At 51.3% G+C, this 19,452-nt stretch overlaps 1 protein-coding gene across 3 annotated transcripts in view; it reads right to left on the reverse strand.

The window, feature by feature from the left end:
* Positions 1 to 6,177: 6,177 nt before the first annotated feature.
* SLC25A37 (solute carrier family 25 member 37) overlaps positions 6,178 to 19,452 on the reverse strand; it is a 36,096-nt gene continuing 22,821 nt past the window's right edge. Inside the window, exons 2-4 of one of the 3 annotated variants that reach the window (XM_044225138.1) lie at positions 10,736 to 10,964; positions 8,666 to 8,722; positions 6,178 to 6,793 (exon numbers count right to left, since the gene is read on the reverse strand). In XM_044225138.1, coding sequence (XP_044081073.1) covers positions 6,273 to 6,793; positions 8,666 to 8,722; positions 10,736 to 10,964 — 807 coding nt within the window. In that variant the 3' untranslated portion in view covers positions 6,178 to 6,272. Of the gene's footprint in view, positions 6,794 to 8,665; positions 8,723 to 10,119; positions 10,698 to 10,735; positions 10,965 to 19,452 lie in introns of those variants that run through there. The other 2 variants (XM_044225140.1, XM_044225139.1) reach the window with 2 other exon arrangements.

Here is a 19,452-nt window from a genome sequence, read left to right on the forward strand (position 1 = left end):
GAAGCTAAATTGGGCACTGGCCTATGTAGGAGAGGCTATTAAGTTAAATGGGCAATGAAGAGGCCTTGAAGGTTTTGAGCAAGGTAAACCTCTGACAGCAGGGAGCAGGGGTCTCTTGGGACTAGGGGACAAGTGTTACTAAGATCTGGGGGGATCTCCAGCAGGCACCTGGACATTTGGATCTGGAGCTCAGGAGAGAAGTCGGGATGCTCTATCCCACATCTGGGAACCATCTTTCCAGAGAGGCCAACTGAAGCTGTGAAGGCCTACCAGCACAAGAAGTAGGTGTAGAGACGGGAAGTCCAAAGGCAGCCATCCTTGGGGAGCCAGAAAGAAACTGAAGCTGGTTGGGGGCAGCCAGGGATGGTAGTCGAGGTAGGCAACCTGGAGGAAGGCAGGGAAATGGAAGCCAAAAGAGGAGAGCCAAGGAGGCAGCTCTTCGCCAAAAGCTCAAAGTTCTGGTGGTGTGCATGCCCAAGGAGAATCCAGGCTAGAAGAGATGGGTGGATGTAGAGACAAGGTTCTTTCTCTGCCACCAGCTGCTTTTCCTTCCAGCCAGGTCTCCCCCTTGACACTGCCCCTGCTCTCACCTTGTCCTACACTCATGAACCCCACAATCCCTGTGGGTGCCACTTTTACACTTTCATCAGCTGCACGCCTTCTGTTCCGTCACCCTTCCAGCCCCCTCATTATCCCACTTCTGGGCAGTTTCACCGGGACACCAAAGCAACCATCTCCTGACTCCTTGGTATTCCTTCTCCACTCCATCTGGTCCACTCTGGCCAGATGACGCTTCCTAAAGCCGAGCTCCCAGTGTCCTCTGCTCCAAGACCCTTGATGGCTCCCCACTACCTACTGACTAAAGTAAAGGTCACACTCCTCCTGGTGGCAGTCAAACTCTGCTTTGCTGCTTACCACTAGGGCACCTCCTACAATGCTCAGAAGGCTGCAAACTGAGCTCTTCTCTCCGGTTGCACTCCTTACTCCTAGGCGCACCCGTGTTCTGCCTTAGACCAAAGACAATGCTTTTATTCCCCCGTGAGCTGTACTAGCCCAGTTGCAGTCCCTCCCCATGCTGGGGTTTCCTCTTGCACAGTTCTGGGCTTGTTACATTCTTCTCTGAGATGTTTGTTCCTTAAGGCCACCCTTGCGGGGAGGATTGGAGTCTTGGGGAATTCAGACAAAAAGAAGAGCTGGGCCCCACAGGAAAGGGAGCCCCTGCCCTTCATAGCTCTCCTAGGGCTGGCATCTCAGGAGCGTGGTATGCCGGAGAGGGTCGTCAGTGATGAAGATGGCCCCTGCCCCAGGAGGAACTGGGAGGGCCAGCACTCACTAGAAGAGGCACAGGTTGAAGCTTCTTTCAAGCCCTTCTCTCAGCGCACGTGTTCCAAACACCTGCTGCGTACCAAGCACAGGGCTGTGTGTCCACAGGGGTGGACTGAAAAGCTGGTAAGTCAGAGCCCTGGCTTGCAGCCCTTGTCTGTTTCTGTGCTGTGAAGATTCCGACCATTGATTTCTAGCTAGCCATGGAACAGTCCCAAACACAGAGCCGGGAAGAAATGCACGCAGTCTGCTCCAGGGAGTGGGGCGCAGGCCGGCTCCAGTGCACTGCGGCTGGGGACGGAGATGGGACTAAGGGGGCCAAGTCAGTCATGGTCACAGAGTTTGGTCTGATAGCAATATAACGGTCACTGTTTTACTTCCATGTCCTCTTTTTTTTTTTTTTTTAAGATTTATTTGAAAGAGAGAGACCCAGTAAGAGAGGGAAGACAAGCAGAAGGAGTGGGAGAGGGAGAAGCAGGCTCCCTGCTGTGTGGGGCTCGATCCCAAGACCCCAAGGAACATGACCTGAGCCAAAGGCAGACGCTTAACGACTGAGCCACCCAGCCAGCCCTCCAAGTCCTCTCTTGTATTCCCCTAGTGGGTTAAGGCCAGACAGGGCAGGAACCACAGCTTATACCTGGGTCTCTTCCCCCTCCCCAACCCCCACACCAGGCACAGTGCTCTGCTCATGGGATGCCCTCCAGCCTGAGGGGCAGGGAAATGATGATCGTCTGCCAAATGGCTATATAGGCACTGCAGTCAGGCCCTCCCGTACCTGCCACCCCCACCAGAGCAGTGGGAGCAGCCACAAGCCACAGGTCAGCTTTGCAAAGCACGGGGTTGGCCTTTGGTAAAATGACGTAGCTGTGAGTTTACCTCAAGCCTTCCGTGTTCTCTCATCCCTCTACCCACTTCCCGCACCCTTGCTGGTGGCTAGTTCTCAGACCTGGCCTCAAGTATGACTTTCCACCCTCGCTGAAGCTTTCTGTGGTGATGCTGCCAGCAGGTTCAACGACCTCCAAGCTGTGTGAAGCGTCAAGACTTGTCCCTGGTTTTTCAAAGGGGTCTGAGACCTTCCTCCCTCCACCCCTCTCCTACCTCCAGAAAAGGCTTAGTTATCTGGGAACTGTGTGAGGATTCTGGTCACTCTTGGGCCTTCCATGACGGACCCTGATTGAACCTCTGCAAAGAGGGTGTGTGTGTGTGTGTGTGTGTGTGTGTGTAACAGGCATGTGCCAGGTACCAGGGCTGCTCACACCATACACTCGCAGCCTGTCACGCTCACACTCTTACACTAAGAGGAGAAACTGCCACCTTCCTTCTCTGGAGAGCAAAGCCAGAGGTGGCCCTCGGCCCTCACCTGGGGCATGATAACGTGACCGTCCCGGTTGCCCGACATGATGATCTGCTCCCATCTCTAAGAGAGCTGACGTGGCACTTTCTACCACAGCCTTGGACCTTGTTCTTCATGAGCAAGGCTGGATGAGGCACCAGCCCCCCCAAATCAGGGTCCTTCTCTCCATCCACTCTTCTTTTTTCAATATTCCCGCCACAGAGCCCACAACGCTTCAAAGATCAAGGCTTTATTTTCTCTAGCTCCAGTGTCATGACTAGAGCAGCATATCTGAAATACCCCTCACATAAACACACAGTTGTTCCTGTTCCAAAGAGCCGGCAACAGCTGGAGGCAGCTACCATGCGATTTGCTCCAGGGACCTAGGAAACACACGCTCACCCTGAAAGACACTGCGCATCTTACAGGCAGGAAGCAGCGGCACATTTGCATTTAACAGACAAAATCATCTTTAAATATAAAGTTAAATAAGACCTTATGGGTGTAACAATGTGTTGGAGATGCAGCTTTAGGGGGACTTTTGAGGACGGCGCTTGGAATAAGACATCATCATAAAAAAATTAAAAAAAAAAAAGAAACAGAAATAGAAAACACACACGGAAGGATCATAGGCCAGTCAATAGCTAGATTCAACCCAAAGTTAAGAAAAAAGGAGTTGTGAAGCTGTATCACATCTGAGAAAAATCCATTTTTATGCTAAAATGAAACTCTGACCTACAAGGGACTCCATCTCCTATCTTGGTCTGGGCATAAGAGATCCTGCCTGTGTGCACACACTCTACACTCAAGACGCATGCCTGACAGCAGAGGTCACCCCAAATATACAGAAGACCAAGCACGTGCCATGATTATGTCAAGCTGGTCATCACTGGGGGTGGTAAGAACGTTTGCTTATTCAGTTACTTCTCAATGTCAAAGTCCCCGTTGACAAATGGACTATAGCCTGCACAGAGCAGCACAGATCAAGGGGGAAAATCAATTCCCAAAACACTGAGACCACTTACATTAGTTTAGAGCTTCACCACTTCCAAAACCCTGTTGGATACACAGCTCATCCAGCCTCATAAAGGTCCAGTGGGGAAGGCAGGACAGGGGGTGTCACCCCATTTCCCAACCAATCCTATCCACACAGTGAGGAAAGACCTTCCAGCTCAGTCCACAGAGCTCTTATACCGCCTTCCTGCCTCTCCTTCTTGTGTCCCTTACCCAGAGTTTTCCCAGAGAAGTTAAGTTTGTTTTCTGAATACCATCGAAAAAAAATCCTGTAAGAAAGAATACTTTGTAGCAGCAGAGTGGCACCTTTTTTTTTTTTTAAGATTTTATTTATTCATTTGACAGACAGAGATCGCAAGTAGGCAGAGAGAGTGAGTGGAGGAAGCAGGCTCCCCACTGAGCAGAGAGCCCAATGCAGGGCTCGATCCCAGAACCCTGGGATCATGACCTGAGCTGAAAGCAGAGGCTTTAACCCACTGAGCCACGCAGGTGCCCCAGAGTGGCACATTTTAAGAGGACGAGAAAGGGTGGCTGGGTAACTATTCCAGAATTCTCTCTAGTTTTCTTCCTTTTGCAGAATCTAACAGTAATGGACAGAATATTTGAGTAGGGGATGTAAATACTTCCCAGACCACCACGGTTTCCACCGGCATTTTGCACCCCCACGTGGGACAGAAGCTTGCTGCACCTGGTTTCCAACTGGCAGCGGGCAGGGAGTAGTTAACTCCAAAGGAAGCCAGCAGCGCAGCCCTCCCAGCCCAGGAGCAAGGTCCTGCTTGTGGAGCACACGTGGGAGCTGCTTGATTGGGCATCCTTCTGTCTCTGACCTCAAAATGACTCGTGAAGGCAGCATGCAGGGTCCCAAGATGAAAACTGTCCCAGTGCCACCTGGAGTTCTTGGCTCCTCCAAAGGAGCTTGGGTCTGAGCCTCAGTCAGGGGCGCTACATTGACCATGGGGCAGGTCAGGGGCAAAGGGCAAAAGCTAAAGGTCAGGGCCAGGCCCACGAGATTGAATATACATGTTCTTCCTGCTCCTTTTTAAAGAGCTCCAGAAGGAAACTGTGAAGCCATTTAGGCTTCCCTTGGAGATGCCTGGCGGCCAATCAAAGGACATGGCCAGGGAAAACAAGCTTTTCTTAGTGATCGTCTGGCTCAGATGCACCTTTTCAGAAAACAAGGCAGTTAGGCCTCGAGTTCTCAGCTGATGCAGACAAGTGAGGCTGAAGATAGCTCTGGAGAGGCGCCCTGACCCGGGCACGTGGGTCTGGGTCTCACTTCAGCAGCTGGGCTTGGCCAGAGGGCTTGGCCTCTGTCCCTGCGAGGTGAGAGGCTTCGTGCCCTGTGAACTAATGGTGGGCAGAGGGATGGACACACGCCAGAGGCATACTTGCTCTGTTTTTTAAAAAAATTCCTGAAACCGCACAGAGAAACAGATTTAGTACACACACACACACACACACACAACAGCTGGGGTGCCAGAGTTAAAGGTCGAAGCAGAAATAAGTCCTAGGGAGGCCTTATCCCAACTGCCTGCCCAACAAGTCATAAATCCTTGGCATTTCAAGAGCTAAGTGCTGGCCCAGGGAGGCAGACATCACACCACTCACAGCGCAGAAGTGTCAGCAGGAGTGAGGCTAGTCCTCCCAGTCCTGCTGGGGGCCACTGTCCTCCAATGTGACCGATCCTGCCACCATTAGGTGGGACAGCATCTGTGCCTACGGCAAGAGAAAATGCCCCAGGGCCGGATTTTTGGCCCTGGAATTTTCAGGAAAGACAGGAGGAAAAGGCACACACAGGTGATTGGTTGAATAAAAGGAGAAAAAAAAGTAGCTGAGAGTAATATATCATTATTTTGATTTTGTTTGCAACATACCTCCCCACCCCCCACGAAAAGAGAAATTCAAAATATAAACTTTATTATTTTACATTCAAGTGAAACTTCCATCTGGGGGCTCCACACAATTTTAGGCCACATTCAGCAATTTATCACTTTGGTGGCTTTTCACTAACCCAACGGAAGAAATCAGCCCTCCTTTTTTTTTTTTTTTAAAAACAACTTGATATTCCCAGCTGTACCACTTATTTACATGAACGCGCGTGCAGACGCGCGCGCACACACACACAGACACACACACACCCCAAAAACTTCTACATAGAAAAATAAAGGATAAACATTATCCATCTAGTTTGTACTGTTTGTGTACTAGAACTTTTATATACAGAATTCTCTTTTTTTCTTTAATGTTTTCAGTCGCTGCATATTTTTCTCCCCTCCCGTGTGAGCTGCGAGGCAGGCAACGGCTACAGGGAGGCGGAAAAGCTACATTCCTGTCAGGGGAGGGAGAGCAAAAGCCACCCCTTGTTCCCCATCCGAAGTCTTTCCCCACCTACCACCTCAGACGTCCCTGTGGACGGCCTTCTGGTAAGCGGCTGTCCCATCGCCTCCCCCTCACTCCCCCTGCTCTCTCAGGTGTCAGGGAGCAGAGGGCCCACCCTGCCAACACCCAAAATGACCTCAGTGTGAGGACAAGGGAATGGAAGCAGGCAGGCAAAGCCTTTGACAAATAAAAGATTCTGGAATCACTGCCCACGCCTGTTCCTTTAGTACGGAGTTCGACTCTCCAGCTTGTGCTTGGTGAGAAAGTACTTGAAGAACTCGTAGACGGACCAGGAAATGGCAGTGGAGGGCATCTGGTAGATGATGCGGGCCTGCATGCCTTTGAAGTAGCCGGGGAGGCCATTGAGCTGGTACACCATCCTGAAGGCATTGGCCATGCCCGACAGCCTGCCGCTGATGTTGGCCAGGTTGAGGGCCATGTTCTCCTGAGTGTTGAGGAGGGTCTTACAGACGTCCAGGGGCGTGGTGGCGGCAGCGGCCAGGGCCCCGGCCAGCCCGCCCGAGATGATGTGGGACTGTGGGTTGTAGCCCCGGTGGGGGTTGACCTGCTCCTGCAGGAACTCGTAGGTGATAAAGTGGATGGACTGGAAAGGAATGTTCATGGTCAGCTGCGTGGTGTAGCTCCGGTAGAAGGCCCCCAAGCCCTCGGTCCTCCAAACTGTCCAGACGCAGCGGAGGGCGGACCGGTGCGGCGAGTCGTACATCTGTAGGCGCTGCTTCACCACTGCGGTCAGGGCCGCCGGCAGGCAGGGGGGTAGTAGGTTGGGTTTGGTACCACCCCGGGGTCGGAGTGAAACGGGGCGGCCAAGCCATAAAGAGAAACAAGCAAGTTTAGACACACTAGCAACACAGGTCCCAGAGAACAAGCAGGCGCGTGGCCCCAGCCCGAGGAACCCGAGCCTGCTCCAAGCAATCCCGTTTACAGATATGACCCCAGGACCTGTGCTCGGCTTCTCCTGCCTGCAGCCCACATAAGGTGGTGGGGGGGATCCCCAAACCAGGCAGACTAGATTCAAGGATCTGATCCCCCAGATCCCGGAGGCTTTCAGCATCACACCTGCAGCCAAACTCAATCCCGCCCTCCTGTCCCACCCCACTCCCTCCCGTCCCTCCCCTCCCTCCCCTCCCCTGGTCTCTCTCTTTGCCCTCCCAGCTGCACGTGGGTCCCGCATTTTGTTCCCTGTATGTGGATGGTACACAGGGCTGTTAGCTTCTGTATGTCACAGCACTCTTAGAAGACATACGGGAATTATGTGAGCCTAAATTCAGGGACAAACTCCAATGAAGACCCTGGCTTAAAAAGCAGAACTGCGGGTTCAAAGGCTATGAGGCAATGGGAGGGCCTCAGGCTTGAGTCCTCATAGCCCCCACGCACTGCCAAGTGAAGACATGCAGTGTGCTTGCCTTTAGAGAAATGAAGTCTTTAAATCAATATGTCAAAGAGAAGAGAGGGAGCTGAACCTCACTTGTTTCTCTCTGAAAAGGAGCAAAACTCTTGCCGGCTTGACATGGGGTAATTAACTGGTCACTGACCAGGTTCCTGAATGCATTGCCTTCCACACAAACACAAAGCCCACCTCTCCCAGTCTGGCCCATCAGACCCCTGAAGGTCAGAGCAGATCCTCTGTCTGCTAGGGAATGGGAGGCAGCTGAGCACAAGTAAGAAATGTTCGCAGCAAAAGACAAAACCAGACAAACTTGTAACCCCAGACTTGAAATGCTGACATTTTACCTCTGATTTTCCCTTCTGGCAAGGGACCATTTTTCAGATGGGGAGAAAGGTTGAGAGGGTCCTACATGTCACACCAAGAATAACCCAGCTGGGCGGACACCCGGGACCAGGCCCCCGAGCTCCTTGCTTTGCAGACCTGGGTTGGTTAAGGACTCACATCTGCATGGCTGACAACTGTTTTCCAGTGCTCCCCAAATTCCAAATAATAATAAAAAAAGATAATGTTGGAGGAGCTGGCTAAGCCAAGATGGCCCAAGGTTAAAGCACGACTAGAGTGAGGCACACATGGGCATTCCTAACCTCTTCTCTCTGGATCTGCGTATGTTCGAGATGGTCCATGCTAATCTCAGATTTTTAAAAATGCCAATTGAACCCAAGCCCTAGTGAATGGCTTTTGTCTAGGATTGATAAAAGATGACAAGGGCCTGTGCATGTGTGTGTGTGTGTGCGTGTGTTTGTGCCTGTGCACACACGTACACGTACATGTACACACAGGTTTTGCAGGAGTGCCAAGGACTAGCCAAGGGAGCTTGTTTAGACAGACTCCCTGTCTCTACCCCCAGAGACTCCAATTTAGCAGGTCTGGGGTGGGACTTGAATTAGCATTCCTAACATGGTCCCAGGAGATGCTGACACCGCTGCTGGCCCAGAGATCACAGCCCCACTCTCTGTCCAAGAGAATAGGAGCACCGTAAGCTCCAGTGCTCAGACCCTTTTCGAGGCCTTCGATGGTAAAGAATTCTGCTTATTCTGACCGGGGGCCGGAAGTCCCCTTCCCCGACCTTCTGCCTCCCTCCCACCACCATTTTTCCTGCCCCTTCGCACATCCCCTCCTGCCATTCCCTGGGGACCATGAAGCATTACCTTCTGCTGGATTCATTACCGCATCGTGGAGCAGAGTGGCCATACTTCCAGCTATCCCTGCAAAACAAACTCCAGAAAATTACCCTCTGCGACCGGGTGTTCTGAGGAAGTTCCTGGAACTTAAAACCAGAGCCCTGCACAGAGCTTTCTGAGAAGCCAAATCTATGCCCAGCTGCTCCCAGGTGAGCATGGACTCTTCAAAACGTAAGGTGATGATTGAGTTGTTGGGGGGAAAACAGCACCACTGGCCACATTTTCATCCTGCGGATGTGAAGTCAATGCTGGGAAAGGTTAGACCTGCCGATGGCCAAGGATACCCAGAGACCACACTTCGTGGCTTTTCCCAGTGGAAAACTGTCCAGATTTCCATTCTCTTCTGTCCCTCACCTTTGTCTACAAACCAACTTACTCTGCTCTGGAGCTGGGGCAAACAAAGGGGATGATATATATATAGCTAAGGGGAGAAAAAGAAAAGAAATTTAAAAAGGAATATCCTTAATAAAATCCAGGCATTTTCAAGAACACAGGCAGGAGAAGCAGACGTCAGGAAGCTCTGCATAGGGCAGATTTCCAGGGTTGGTTTGCAAATCAATGACCTGTCTCGGAGATGGCAGACCCCATCCTGAGGCTCTCATCTGGCCTGGCCTCAAGAACCAGGAACTTCTAAAGGCTAATTCAGACCTGGAATTTTGTTTTAGGGTTTGGTTTCCCTCCCTGGGCAGGTGACACTGCCCAGCAAGTAAGATTAGCACCAGAAGCTGGGAGGAATGAGCAACCCAGGATAACGCTTCAGAAATGTGGATAAAGCCCCCTCCCTCCCCTTCTGCACACAATCACGATTACCACCAGAAAGGTCAAACAAAATGCAACCAGAGCATAAAAATCGTGGCGAAGCAGGAACAGCACTGGGCAGAACTGTGTTCCATCCAACCGCCTCCAAGGGCGTCAGTGACCAAGGGACTAAACCATTACACATGGCAGTTTCAGCAAGCGGCAAACCCCAAGGCCATGGACTCGGGGGGACAGCATCAGAGTGTGATCCTTAGGGACTGTCTTGAAAAATGCAACCAGGGGCCCTTTTTTTTTTTTTTCTTAAAGCGGAAGAAATGTCTGCAAACCAGCCAGGGTTTGCTGATGGAAGGGATGCTTTCGGATTCTCTCTTAGTAGCACAAAAGGAAGGGGCGGGGGTGGGGGGGAAGCTGCCGCCGGTCACTCTATGTCTTCGGTGTTGAAAAATGAGTTTTGTTAAAGTAAGGACACCTTATTCCATGTGACACAAAAACCATCAAAAGCAAAACCCACAGAAGGCAAAGAAAAGAGCCACTGCTGAGCCCGCTGAGCCAGACGTAGGAGCCGTTCACCTGCCCGCCGCAGGCCCGCCGGCCCGCCCGCCCGCCGCCCAACCCAAGCCCCCTCCCCGCCACTTCCCCTCAAAACAACAAAGGAAAACTACTCCAGCCCTTGCTCGCAGACAGATGCAATCGAGACCAACAGAAGAGAATGGGGGTGAAATCCCCATTTTCCCAGAGGCTTAAGGTGGGAAAGATGGCCTGTGCTGCAGCAAATCCTTTGTCAGCCATAAAACTTCTTGACCTTTTAAAGCTTAGTTAGATCTTGACGTTGCAGAGACCTGTTGAACCAGTTTTTAAATAGTCTCAGAGAAGCTGTCCAGATAATTTTTTTTTTGAATCCAGCATTGTAAAGTTTTGTTTCTATTCAGGGTTTTGTTTTTTTTTCCTAGATCTGATCATTAATTGCTTTTCAATGTCTTAAAAAAAAATGAAAAAACCCACGCAACAATGTAAACTGAAACACCTCTGTCACCGACTTCCCCCAGGCTTTAGAAAGCGAAGGAGGGGAAGAGAAAAAGCGCATGTGTGTGTGCACGTGTGTGTGCGCGTGCGCGTGTGTTTGGGTGTGTGCGCACACACGACTCGAGAGTTCTTTATTCGTAAGCAAGCGCAGCGGAGATGAGGCGTCAGGCTGCTGGGTCACAGGGAGGAGAACCCTGGGGAAGGGTCTGTTGAAGGAGAGAGCTCTCTAACTCCAGACAAACGCTTTCAAAATACCGTTGGCTAGGTGGCTGTTTCCTTGGTGGTGGAAAACGGCATTTAAAGTCCTTTTCATGTTTTCATAGCAGGCAAAATACAAGGCGTGGGCCGGCCCTGCGCCCAGCATCATCACGTTGAGGCCTCGCAGGGGCCTCCAGAAGCCTTCAGTCCGAATGATTTTCTTGAGGGCTCCATAGACACTCGTGTACTGCGCTTTGGGATCTGGATTCAAACTCTGCATTCGTGTCTGGGGGAAGGCAAGGAAACAAAAAAGGTGGAAGTTAACAAGGATGGTAAAGAGGATAAACACACACACAACCCAGGGAGACAGTGAGAGCCAACTGTCTATTTTCATTTTCACGGGATTCCTCGGTGAGGAAAACATTGATTCCCTCCTTCCTGGAGTACTCTCCCTGCCGCCCACCGCTCTCCCCCCACCCCTCACCAAGTAAGCATGTTTGTTCGCAAGGATTCCTTTATGGCCAGCAGGAGGGAAGAAGGTTGGGGGCAGGATATGAAACAGGAAGATGGACCCTGCCACCGTCAAGCTGTGTGACCCCTAAGGAATCCCTTAACCTCTCTGGACCATGGGACCACCCCACCTCCAATTTAAAAAAACAGGATGGTCACAAACGTCGCATGAAACATGGTATGTGAAACCCTTCATGAGCTCAGAGGCCCAGTCAATGGGGAGCATTCTTATCCTGTGGTTGCCCCTCTGGTCCTAAAGTCTATGTCCTCACTCATCGAAGACCTCCATGCCTGTTCAGCCGCCACCAGGAATCTCCCAGGGGTCCTCCAGACCTCAGCCCACAGCTCCTCTAAATGCATTTTACATTTTGTCTTTAGAAATTAGCACTTACAAATAAATAGTCCTGTTCTTAATCTCCTCCTGTATGCACCCTTGTCTCCTTGAGGCAGAAGCCCGGCTTTCCCCATCTCTGTTACCCTATCCGATGACCAAGGCTCTTAAGTGGGTATACAGTTAATCTGTGTGTCAACGTAGCAAGACCATGGTCCCCACAATGGCTCCAACTACGGCCAAGCACTAGTCTAAATGTTGCTATGGAGGTATTTTCATAGAGGAGATTAACAGTTAAATTATTAAATTAGACTTTGAATGAAACAGATTAACTCTTTCTGTCTCTCTCTGTCTCCTGGTTTGGTGTCTCTGGAGAACCCTGATTGGTCCAGGAGATAATATCTACCCCGTGAAAGACCCACCCAGGCCCAGTCCTGCAACATCATGCCTTCCTCCACTCCCCTCAACACATAGTCTAGAGGAGAGGGTCTCCGACAGTGAGCAGGTATATCCTTTTACCACCAAAACAGAATCATACTCAAAGCTAATATGTAAAATGGAAGAAGAATTTCTCTAATTGAGAAGGGGGCGGGGCTGGGCTCTCTTCACTTCCTGTCCCCCCAGCAACGAGCAGCAGGAACAGCCTGAAAACCAATGATCTAAATTAACACTCATATGTGGAATTTCAGAAACAAAGGGGGAAAAAAAAAAAAACAAAGGAAAAAAGAGACAAACAAAAGGACAGCCTCTTAACTATAGAGAGCGAACTGGTGTTTGCCAGAGGGGAGGGGGTGGGGGATGGGGGAACTCGGTGACAGGGATTAAGAGCCCACTTATTGTGATGGGCACTGGGTGATGTATGGAAGTGCTGAATCACTATATTGTACTCTCGAAACGAATATAACACTCCTTGTTAACTATACATGAGTTCTAAAAAATAAATTTTTAAAACTAATGGTCATTTTCAGAAGTCACCGGCTAGTAAAAACCACAGAGAAAATGGGCACATCATTGGCAACTTGTCATTTTGCCAAGACGGGGCATAAAAACTGTTCTTTAAATTAAATTTAGCTTTATTAAAGAACTCATCACTTGTGGCGCCTGGGTGGCTCAGTTGGCTAAGTGTCTGACTCTTGGTTTCGGCTCAGGTCATGATCTCAGCGTCCTGAGATAGAGCCCCACATGGGTCCTGTGCTGGGAGTGGAGCCCGCTGCGCCCTCTCCCTCTGCCCCCCACCTCAAAAAAAAAAAAAAAAAAAAAAAAAAAAAACCAAAAAACCAAAAAAACACAACAAAACAACTCAGCACTTTACCCCTTGTTTTCTGGTGAAAATGCCCCCTGCCCAGCCCTCGGCAGCTGCCTCATACCTGGGCCCACTTGTGGGGAGTGCAGCGTGGGAATGGATGGGGTCAGTGTGTCCCTGTGCCTTTCTGTTGAATTGTTTTCTACTCTAACACGATTCCAAAAGTATTTGAGATGGTTTCATAATGGGGGACACATTATAAGCAAACCAGAGCAAGGGAAGGAGAAGGTGGGAATCTGTCAACCTAGAGGGGCCTGACTTTGCTCTGTGGGTGCTCCTGGCAGGGGTGAACCAAGAACGGGAGCACAAATTGTCCACAAGCACAGCCTCAGGACGGCTGAGACTACCCAGGGCACTAAATCCTCAAAGACACTTGAAATCGCTCACATTTTACAGCAAAGAAAGCTCCATAGTCCCCCTACCCCTCATCCCCACAGGGCTTTTCCCCTTAATTGCCCCTGAGGAAAAGCAGGAGCACCAGGCAGGAGGGGGTGGAGGGACCAGGGATGGAATCCAGATCCCATCATTTCCACTGTGCCCCTGGGCTAGACAGTGACCCCCCTCCCCACTTCATCATCTCCTGTGACAGAATGGTTGAGAAAATTAAATCTCTGTGACCATCGTCACACGTTACATGTTAATGACAATAAAGGATGTGGTTCTAGTTATCCAGCCCTGCAGAGGTCTAAGCATCTTGGGGGTCTGGGGGGGGCGGGGACTGTTGTATTTATAATGTATCTACCATGCCTATTACACCGTCTAACTCACACCAGGGGGTCAATAAATGTCTGTCCAATGAATGGATGGACAAACAAATGTGCGTGACTTAGGGTACCAACAGGGGTGAGGGGGTACTAAATCTCTTATTTCACTCCTCCCTCAAATTGGAGTAGCTTTCCTGGAGTTACCCGTTCCTCTCACCACCCGTTCCCTATTGATTAAAAAAAAGTCCCCATTTTGCTGCATTGCTCAAGTCCAGCAGTGATCCGCTGAGCTACTCACAGGGCTGAGGCAGCCTGTCCCTGGGGTTGGCTTTTGCCAGTCCTGTGCCCAGGGGACAGGCCCCCCGGGATGGACACAGAAGCTAGCTGGCTGCCTTCTCCACCCCTACGGCCCCAGTTTCTGGCCTCTGGCAGCAAGACCGGCCTGTGGTGAAGGCCTCTCTTGGGTCCCAGCGGGGGAAACAAAGGAACCCCTTACAAGCTGTGTGAGAAGACACTTGGGACGTGGAATGAGGAGCTGAGAGGCTGGTTTCTGACCTGACCCTGGCACCTACAGGGCCAATGGCCTTGGCCATGGCATCTCATCTCTTTGGTCCTCAGTGTCCTCACTAGGAAAACGAAAGAGAGGGCTGGAACAGTGGCTGATTACCAGAATCACAGGGAAATGCTTAAAAATGTCCCTCCGGGCACCACTCCAACACATGTTGATTCTAAATTTTTTTTTTAAATTCCCCAGATGATTCTGATCAACACTCCCTTTGGAGAATCCCTAAAACAGGGGGCCCTCTAGCCCTAGCACTTTCTTTTCTTTATTTTTTTTTTTTTTTAAGATTTTATTTGACAGAAATCACAAGTAAGCAGAGAGGCAGGCAGAGAGAGCAGAGGAACCAGGCTCCCTGTAGAGCAGAGAGCCCAGTGGGGGGGCTCGATCCCAGGACCCTGGGATCCTGACCTGAGCCGAAGGCAGAGGCTTTAACCCACTGAGGCGCCCTGCCTTAGCACTTTCATGTAACATTCTGCATCCACACTTGGCAGAAGTGGGGGGGCACCTGGGTTAAGTGACAGTGGGTGGTTGGGGAGGCAGTGAATACAGAAGGGGGGCAGAGGCAGGAAGCTTTAGAGCCGGCCATTCTGACCCTGTTGGTCTGAATTCCAGCGCTGGGACCTAGAGCAGGTTCCTCAATGTTGGGTTGTGGAATAATTACCCCAGCGAGCTCCCAGAGAGCTGGCAGCATTCGGGATTGAGGTCACCGTGAGAAAGGCCTGACTCGAGCTGGGAGGCAATGATGGCCTACCTACCCACCCTTTCCTTGACAAAGCTGTTCACACTGGCCAGCCCTCAGACTTACAAGGGAAAGCTGGGATTGATTCTCACCCCTTTCTTTTTATTTTTAAAATTTTTTTTTAATTTTTAAAGTTTTTTTTTTTTTATTTATTTGACAGGAAGAGACACAGTGAAAGAGGGAACACAAGCAGAGGGAGTGGGAGAGGGGTAAGCATGCCTCCCGAGGAGCAGGGAGACCAATGTGGGGCTCTATCCCAGGACCCTAAGATAATGATCTTAACGACTGAGCCACCCAGGAGCCCCTCACCGCTTTCTTTTTAAATTAGGGGTGAGACAGCTGGAGTAAATTTTACTGAACAAAAATGCGCCACCCCAGGGCACCTGGGTGGCTCAGTGGGTTAAGCCTCTGCCTTCGGCTCAGGTCATGATCTCAGGGTCCTGGGATCAAGCCCCGCATTGGGCTCTCTGCTCAGCGAGGAGCCTGCTTCCCTTCCTCTCTCTCTGCCTGCCTCTCTGCCTACTTGTGATCTCTGTCTCTCTAATAAATAAATAAAATCTTAAAAAAAAAAATGCGCCACCCCCTGTGGCCAAGAAAAGGACAACTGGGTATCTCTCTGTCCCAGGGTCTACTCAAGGGAGGCTACATTTAATGACACAGGCTTGGGACATAGGCCAGTGGCCCCTGAGCACAGAGGAGGACTCAGTCAAGGCCCCTTTGGGCCCACCGTGGCCAAGTTCGGGGCCAGATCCTCTCTGGTAAGACCTTCATTTCCCAACCTGCCCACAGAGAGCTCCCACCCTCGATCGGGCACCAGGATGCAGAAGGGAGAGTCACTGGGGAAGTAAGTAACAAAGAACGTGGGAGATAAGGGGAGAAGGACACAGACTGTCCATGTGCTTCAAAGGAGCTCGGAGGGAAGAGAGGAGAGGCCAATCTGTGAGCATGGTCGTGGGACAGGTGGAGAGAAGATGAGGGGGTCACACAGTGGCCACAGCAGAGAGACACCCCCTCCCCCAGTTTAGCCCCTTTTTTCTTTTTCAGTGACTCTACTTGTAAAAGGTACAACTCAGGGCCAGGCATTTCTTAGTGACCTGTGGACCAGAGAAGAAGCTGGGGTTGAGTGGAAACCACCCAAGGGGCCTGTCCCTGGCTGGATGAATGAATAAACAAAAAGGGATCCATACAGATTATGGAATATTCTTTGGCCTGAGAAAGGAATGACACTCTGGCACAGGCTACGGCTCGGGGGAACCTGGAGGCCATGACGCAGAGTGAAATAAGCTAGGCGCTCTCTCTCTCTCTCTCACACACACACACACTCACACACACACAGTTTGATTCCGCGTAACATGAGGTACTGGAGTCACCCAAAAACCCATAGAAACAGAAAGCAGAATGGTGGTTGCCAGGGGCTGGGGGAGGGGAATGGGGTTGCTCTCCCTGCACGGGGAGTTTCGCTTTTGCAAGATGAACAGTGCTATACATGTGCTTGGGACCACAGAGCCTAAACATGGTTAGGATGGCAAGTTCGATGTTTGTATATTTTACCACGATGTTTTTTTGAAAAAAGCCCTGGTGTGAGGGTAGACAGAAGGAAAAAGACACAGAGAAAAGGCAGAGATTAAAAAGCACAACCAAAACAAACCAAGAAGACGGAGATGAAGAATTTCACAAACCACCTTTCCTGTCCTGGGTTTCAGTTCCTGCTCAGGCCTAGAAAAGGCCTGCCCACCTTTTCTTTATAATAAATTCTCATTCTTCGCCTTTTAAGGTTCCACTCTTGGAAATCTGGAATGTCCATTAGCATATTAAAGGCTCTGGGAAGTCCTTCAGGAGAGCAGGCGAGAATTCTGGTTAACAAGGCACTTGTTACCTGTTTGTTTCGGGCAACAGAAACTCGGTCTCATGGATCCACCTCGCAGGACACACTTTGAGAAAGCAGGAAGCACAGAGAGCCGCTCCGGGCGTCAGGAGGACCCCGGCCCCCCAACCCCGGGCAGCGCAGGCCCGGAGCGGCAGGCAGGAGGAGCCTGGAAGACAGGTCCGAGAAGCAGCAAGGCCAAGGACCAGCATGAGCCTCTGGGCGGGTTACCCAAGCACTCTGGCGCAGAAATCGAGAGACCTGGGTCTCGGGCCTGGTTCTGCCACTCACTGTGTGACTGAGCAAATCTCCTCCAGCTCCAGAAGGGCAGTTCTACAGGAGGGCTCCAGGCCCATGATACAAACGCTTTATTTGCACTAAACGGGCTCCCTAAGCTCTCAGCAAGGCTGGAAGGGAGTGAGGGGTAAGCCCCTTGGTGCAAACGTCCCCCTAAGAAGACAAATCAGGATGAGCCCGCCTTGTTGTGTGGTTCTCCTCTCGAGGGGAGGAGGGTGGCCCGAGAGTGGAAAATGCCTGCAATGCCTCCGGTGAGCTCGCAGGATCAAATGACAGGAGCGGCAGGGGCCCTGCGCGGAGGGCACACGGAGCTCGGAGCTGGCGCCTCTCTTTTCAGACAGAAAACTGGGGCGCCCCACAAGAAAAGCAAAGGGAGCCAGCGGAGCCTGGCGGGGAGACCTCTGACCTCCCTGCATGTCCTGCCCAGCCTGAGGACCTGCAGCATCACGGGGCCGCCAGCCTCCCACCCGACCCGGATCCCCAGTCCTCCTTTCTCAGTATTTCTCATAACCAAAGACAAGTGGCTGGCTCCGCTGGCAGAGTATGTGACTCCTGATCTCAGGGTCGTGAGTTCAAGCCCCACGTTGGGCACAGATCGTACTTTAAAAATAAACAAGTAAAGAAAAAAACAAATTCTTCCCGTGTCAAAAATACATGCACTTAAAAAAAAAAAAAATACATGCACTTTACAGACAGGAGAAGATAAAGTGAAATCTACCGATTCGTCAACTCGAAAGCATTTTGCCAAGCTCCCCTTTGAGGCAGGTACAATGCAGGGACAGGGCAACAATGAGTGTGTGTTGGGCTCCCAGGTCATGGTGTGGACAAACATCCCAGCACAACAGGTGGGCACAACGCCCACCCACCGAACGGACCCCAAAAGGCTACCCAGAAGTCTCTCCCAGAGCAAGGAAATTCAGTTCAGGCACCCGCAGAGTGCTGGGAAAATACTGTATCCTATCGGTGTCTGCTGCCCAGCATCCGCTGCAGAATTAGCAATCAAATCCGTATGTTTAATTCTATTCCATCTGCCAACTGTTCCCAAGAGACGCTGACAGTCAGTAAATGGAACCACAGCCTAAACCAGACTGCAGGTCCCAACCCCAGCCCCCTCCCTATTTTCTAAGGCCATGGCCAGCCACCCACCGGCACACAGCCTCACCCTTCAGCCCCGTGGCCTGAAGCTCTTCTGCTTACATTCACAGCCCATCCACGGCCCTATGTGTCCCCAGTGCTGGGGTCTGCTGGTGACACTCCAGCTCTCACCCACCACCACGCAGCACAGACTGCGTCAGGCCAAGGAGCCTGTTCCCACGCAGGGCTTGCTGGCAGAGACACGGGCGCACAGACCCCTGTAGGCAGCCGGGGAAGAGAGGCATTTTGGCACAGGGTTTTGTGAGGAAAGAACTGTCTTCCGGAATGAAGCTGCAGACCTCACCGGGGTTTAGAAAGTACTATCCTAGCCTTCCACAATCCTTAGGAGGCACACAGCACAGCAGAGAAGAAACCCAAACCACATCAAGGAGAACCACGTTCAACTCTCCTGAGTCGAGGACTGCCAGCATTCCAACTCAGAATGTGCGTCCCATGGGCGGTCACCCCAGGCCGCTGAAAACATTTGCTGAAATCACCAAAATCATGAGGATACAGCCCGGCAGCAACCCCCCCCCAACCCCCCGGCAATATTAACCAGGAACAGAGCACTGCAGGAAATGCCTTAAGGAGAACCACACTGTTAACGGCAAGCAGAGGCACATTGAAGTTTATTCCCAAATTCAAAATTCCCGATCGCGTTTTCTTAAATCTCCCAAATTTGACAAAAGTATAGACATAGCTTTGTCTTTGTCTTTCTTTTTTAATCAAAAGGAAAACTTGATCCTCTTAAAGTTTAGGAACCGGCAAGAGAAAAAGGACTCCTTAAAAGAAGTCCTGGCCTCCCCGCGCCCCGCCAATCAAGGGCGGCACGAGGTAGGGGAATGAAGCATGTGGCGGAGTGGTGAGTGGAGAGTTCCTGGCACACACATTCTGAAAGGCCCTCGTGAGAACCACTGTTTCAGCGCAGGGCAGGAGGGCCGGTTCACTGTACCATCAGTGAGAGGTGCTGAGCCAAAGCAAAACAGAGAGATGAGAGTTGGTGGGAACACGCCTCTGGCTAAATCATGTCTGTGCCCATTTCCCTGCCTCACCTATCAGAAGGACTGGACTTCCCTCCGTCCACGGTCACCCGGGTGCTCAGGGGAGGGTGGGAGGCAGTGCGCTCACACACATGAGAGCGAACAAGCAAGGCCACTCTCTTTCCATTCACGTCCCACAGGCGGCCTGATTTTCATGTGAACAGACCAGCCGGACCTGCGAAGCTTCCACACCATCTCTCACTCTTACTCTCCAAACGGTGTCCCAAAACCTCCAGGGCCCATTAGGGTGTCCTTCAGGGCACTGCTGTTTCTAAGGATAAAATGCCTAA

This window comes from Neovison vison, chromosome 11, assembly GCF_020171115.1.
Source record: "Neovison vison isolate M4711 chromosome 11, ASM_NN_V1, whole genome shotgun sequence".
Taxonomy (NCBI): domain Eukaryota; kingdom Metazoa; phylum Chordata; class Mammalia; order Carnivora; family Mustelidae; genus Neogale; species Neogale vison.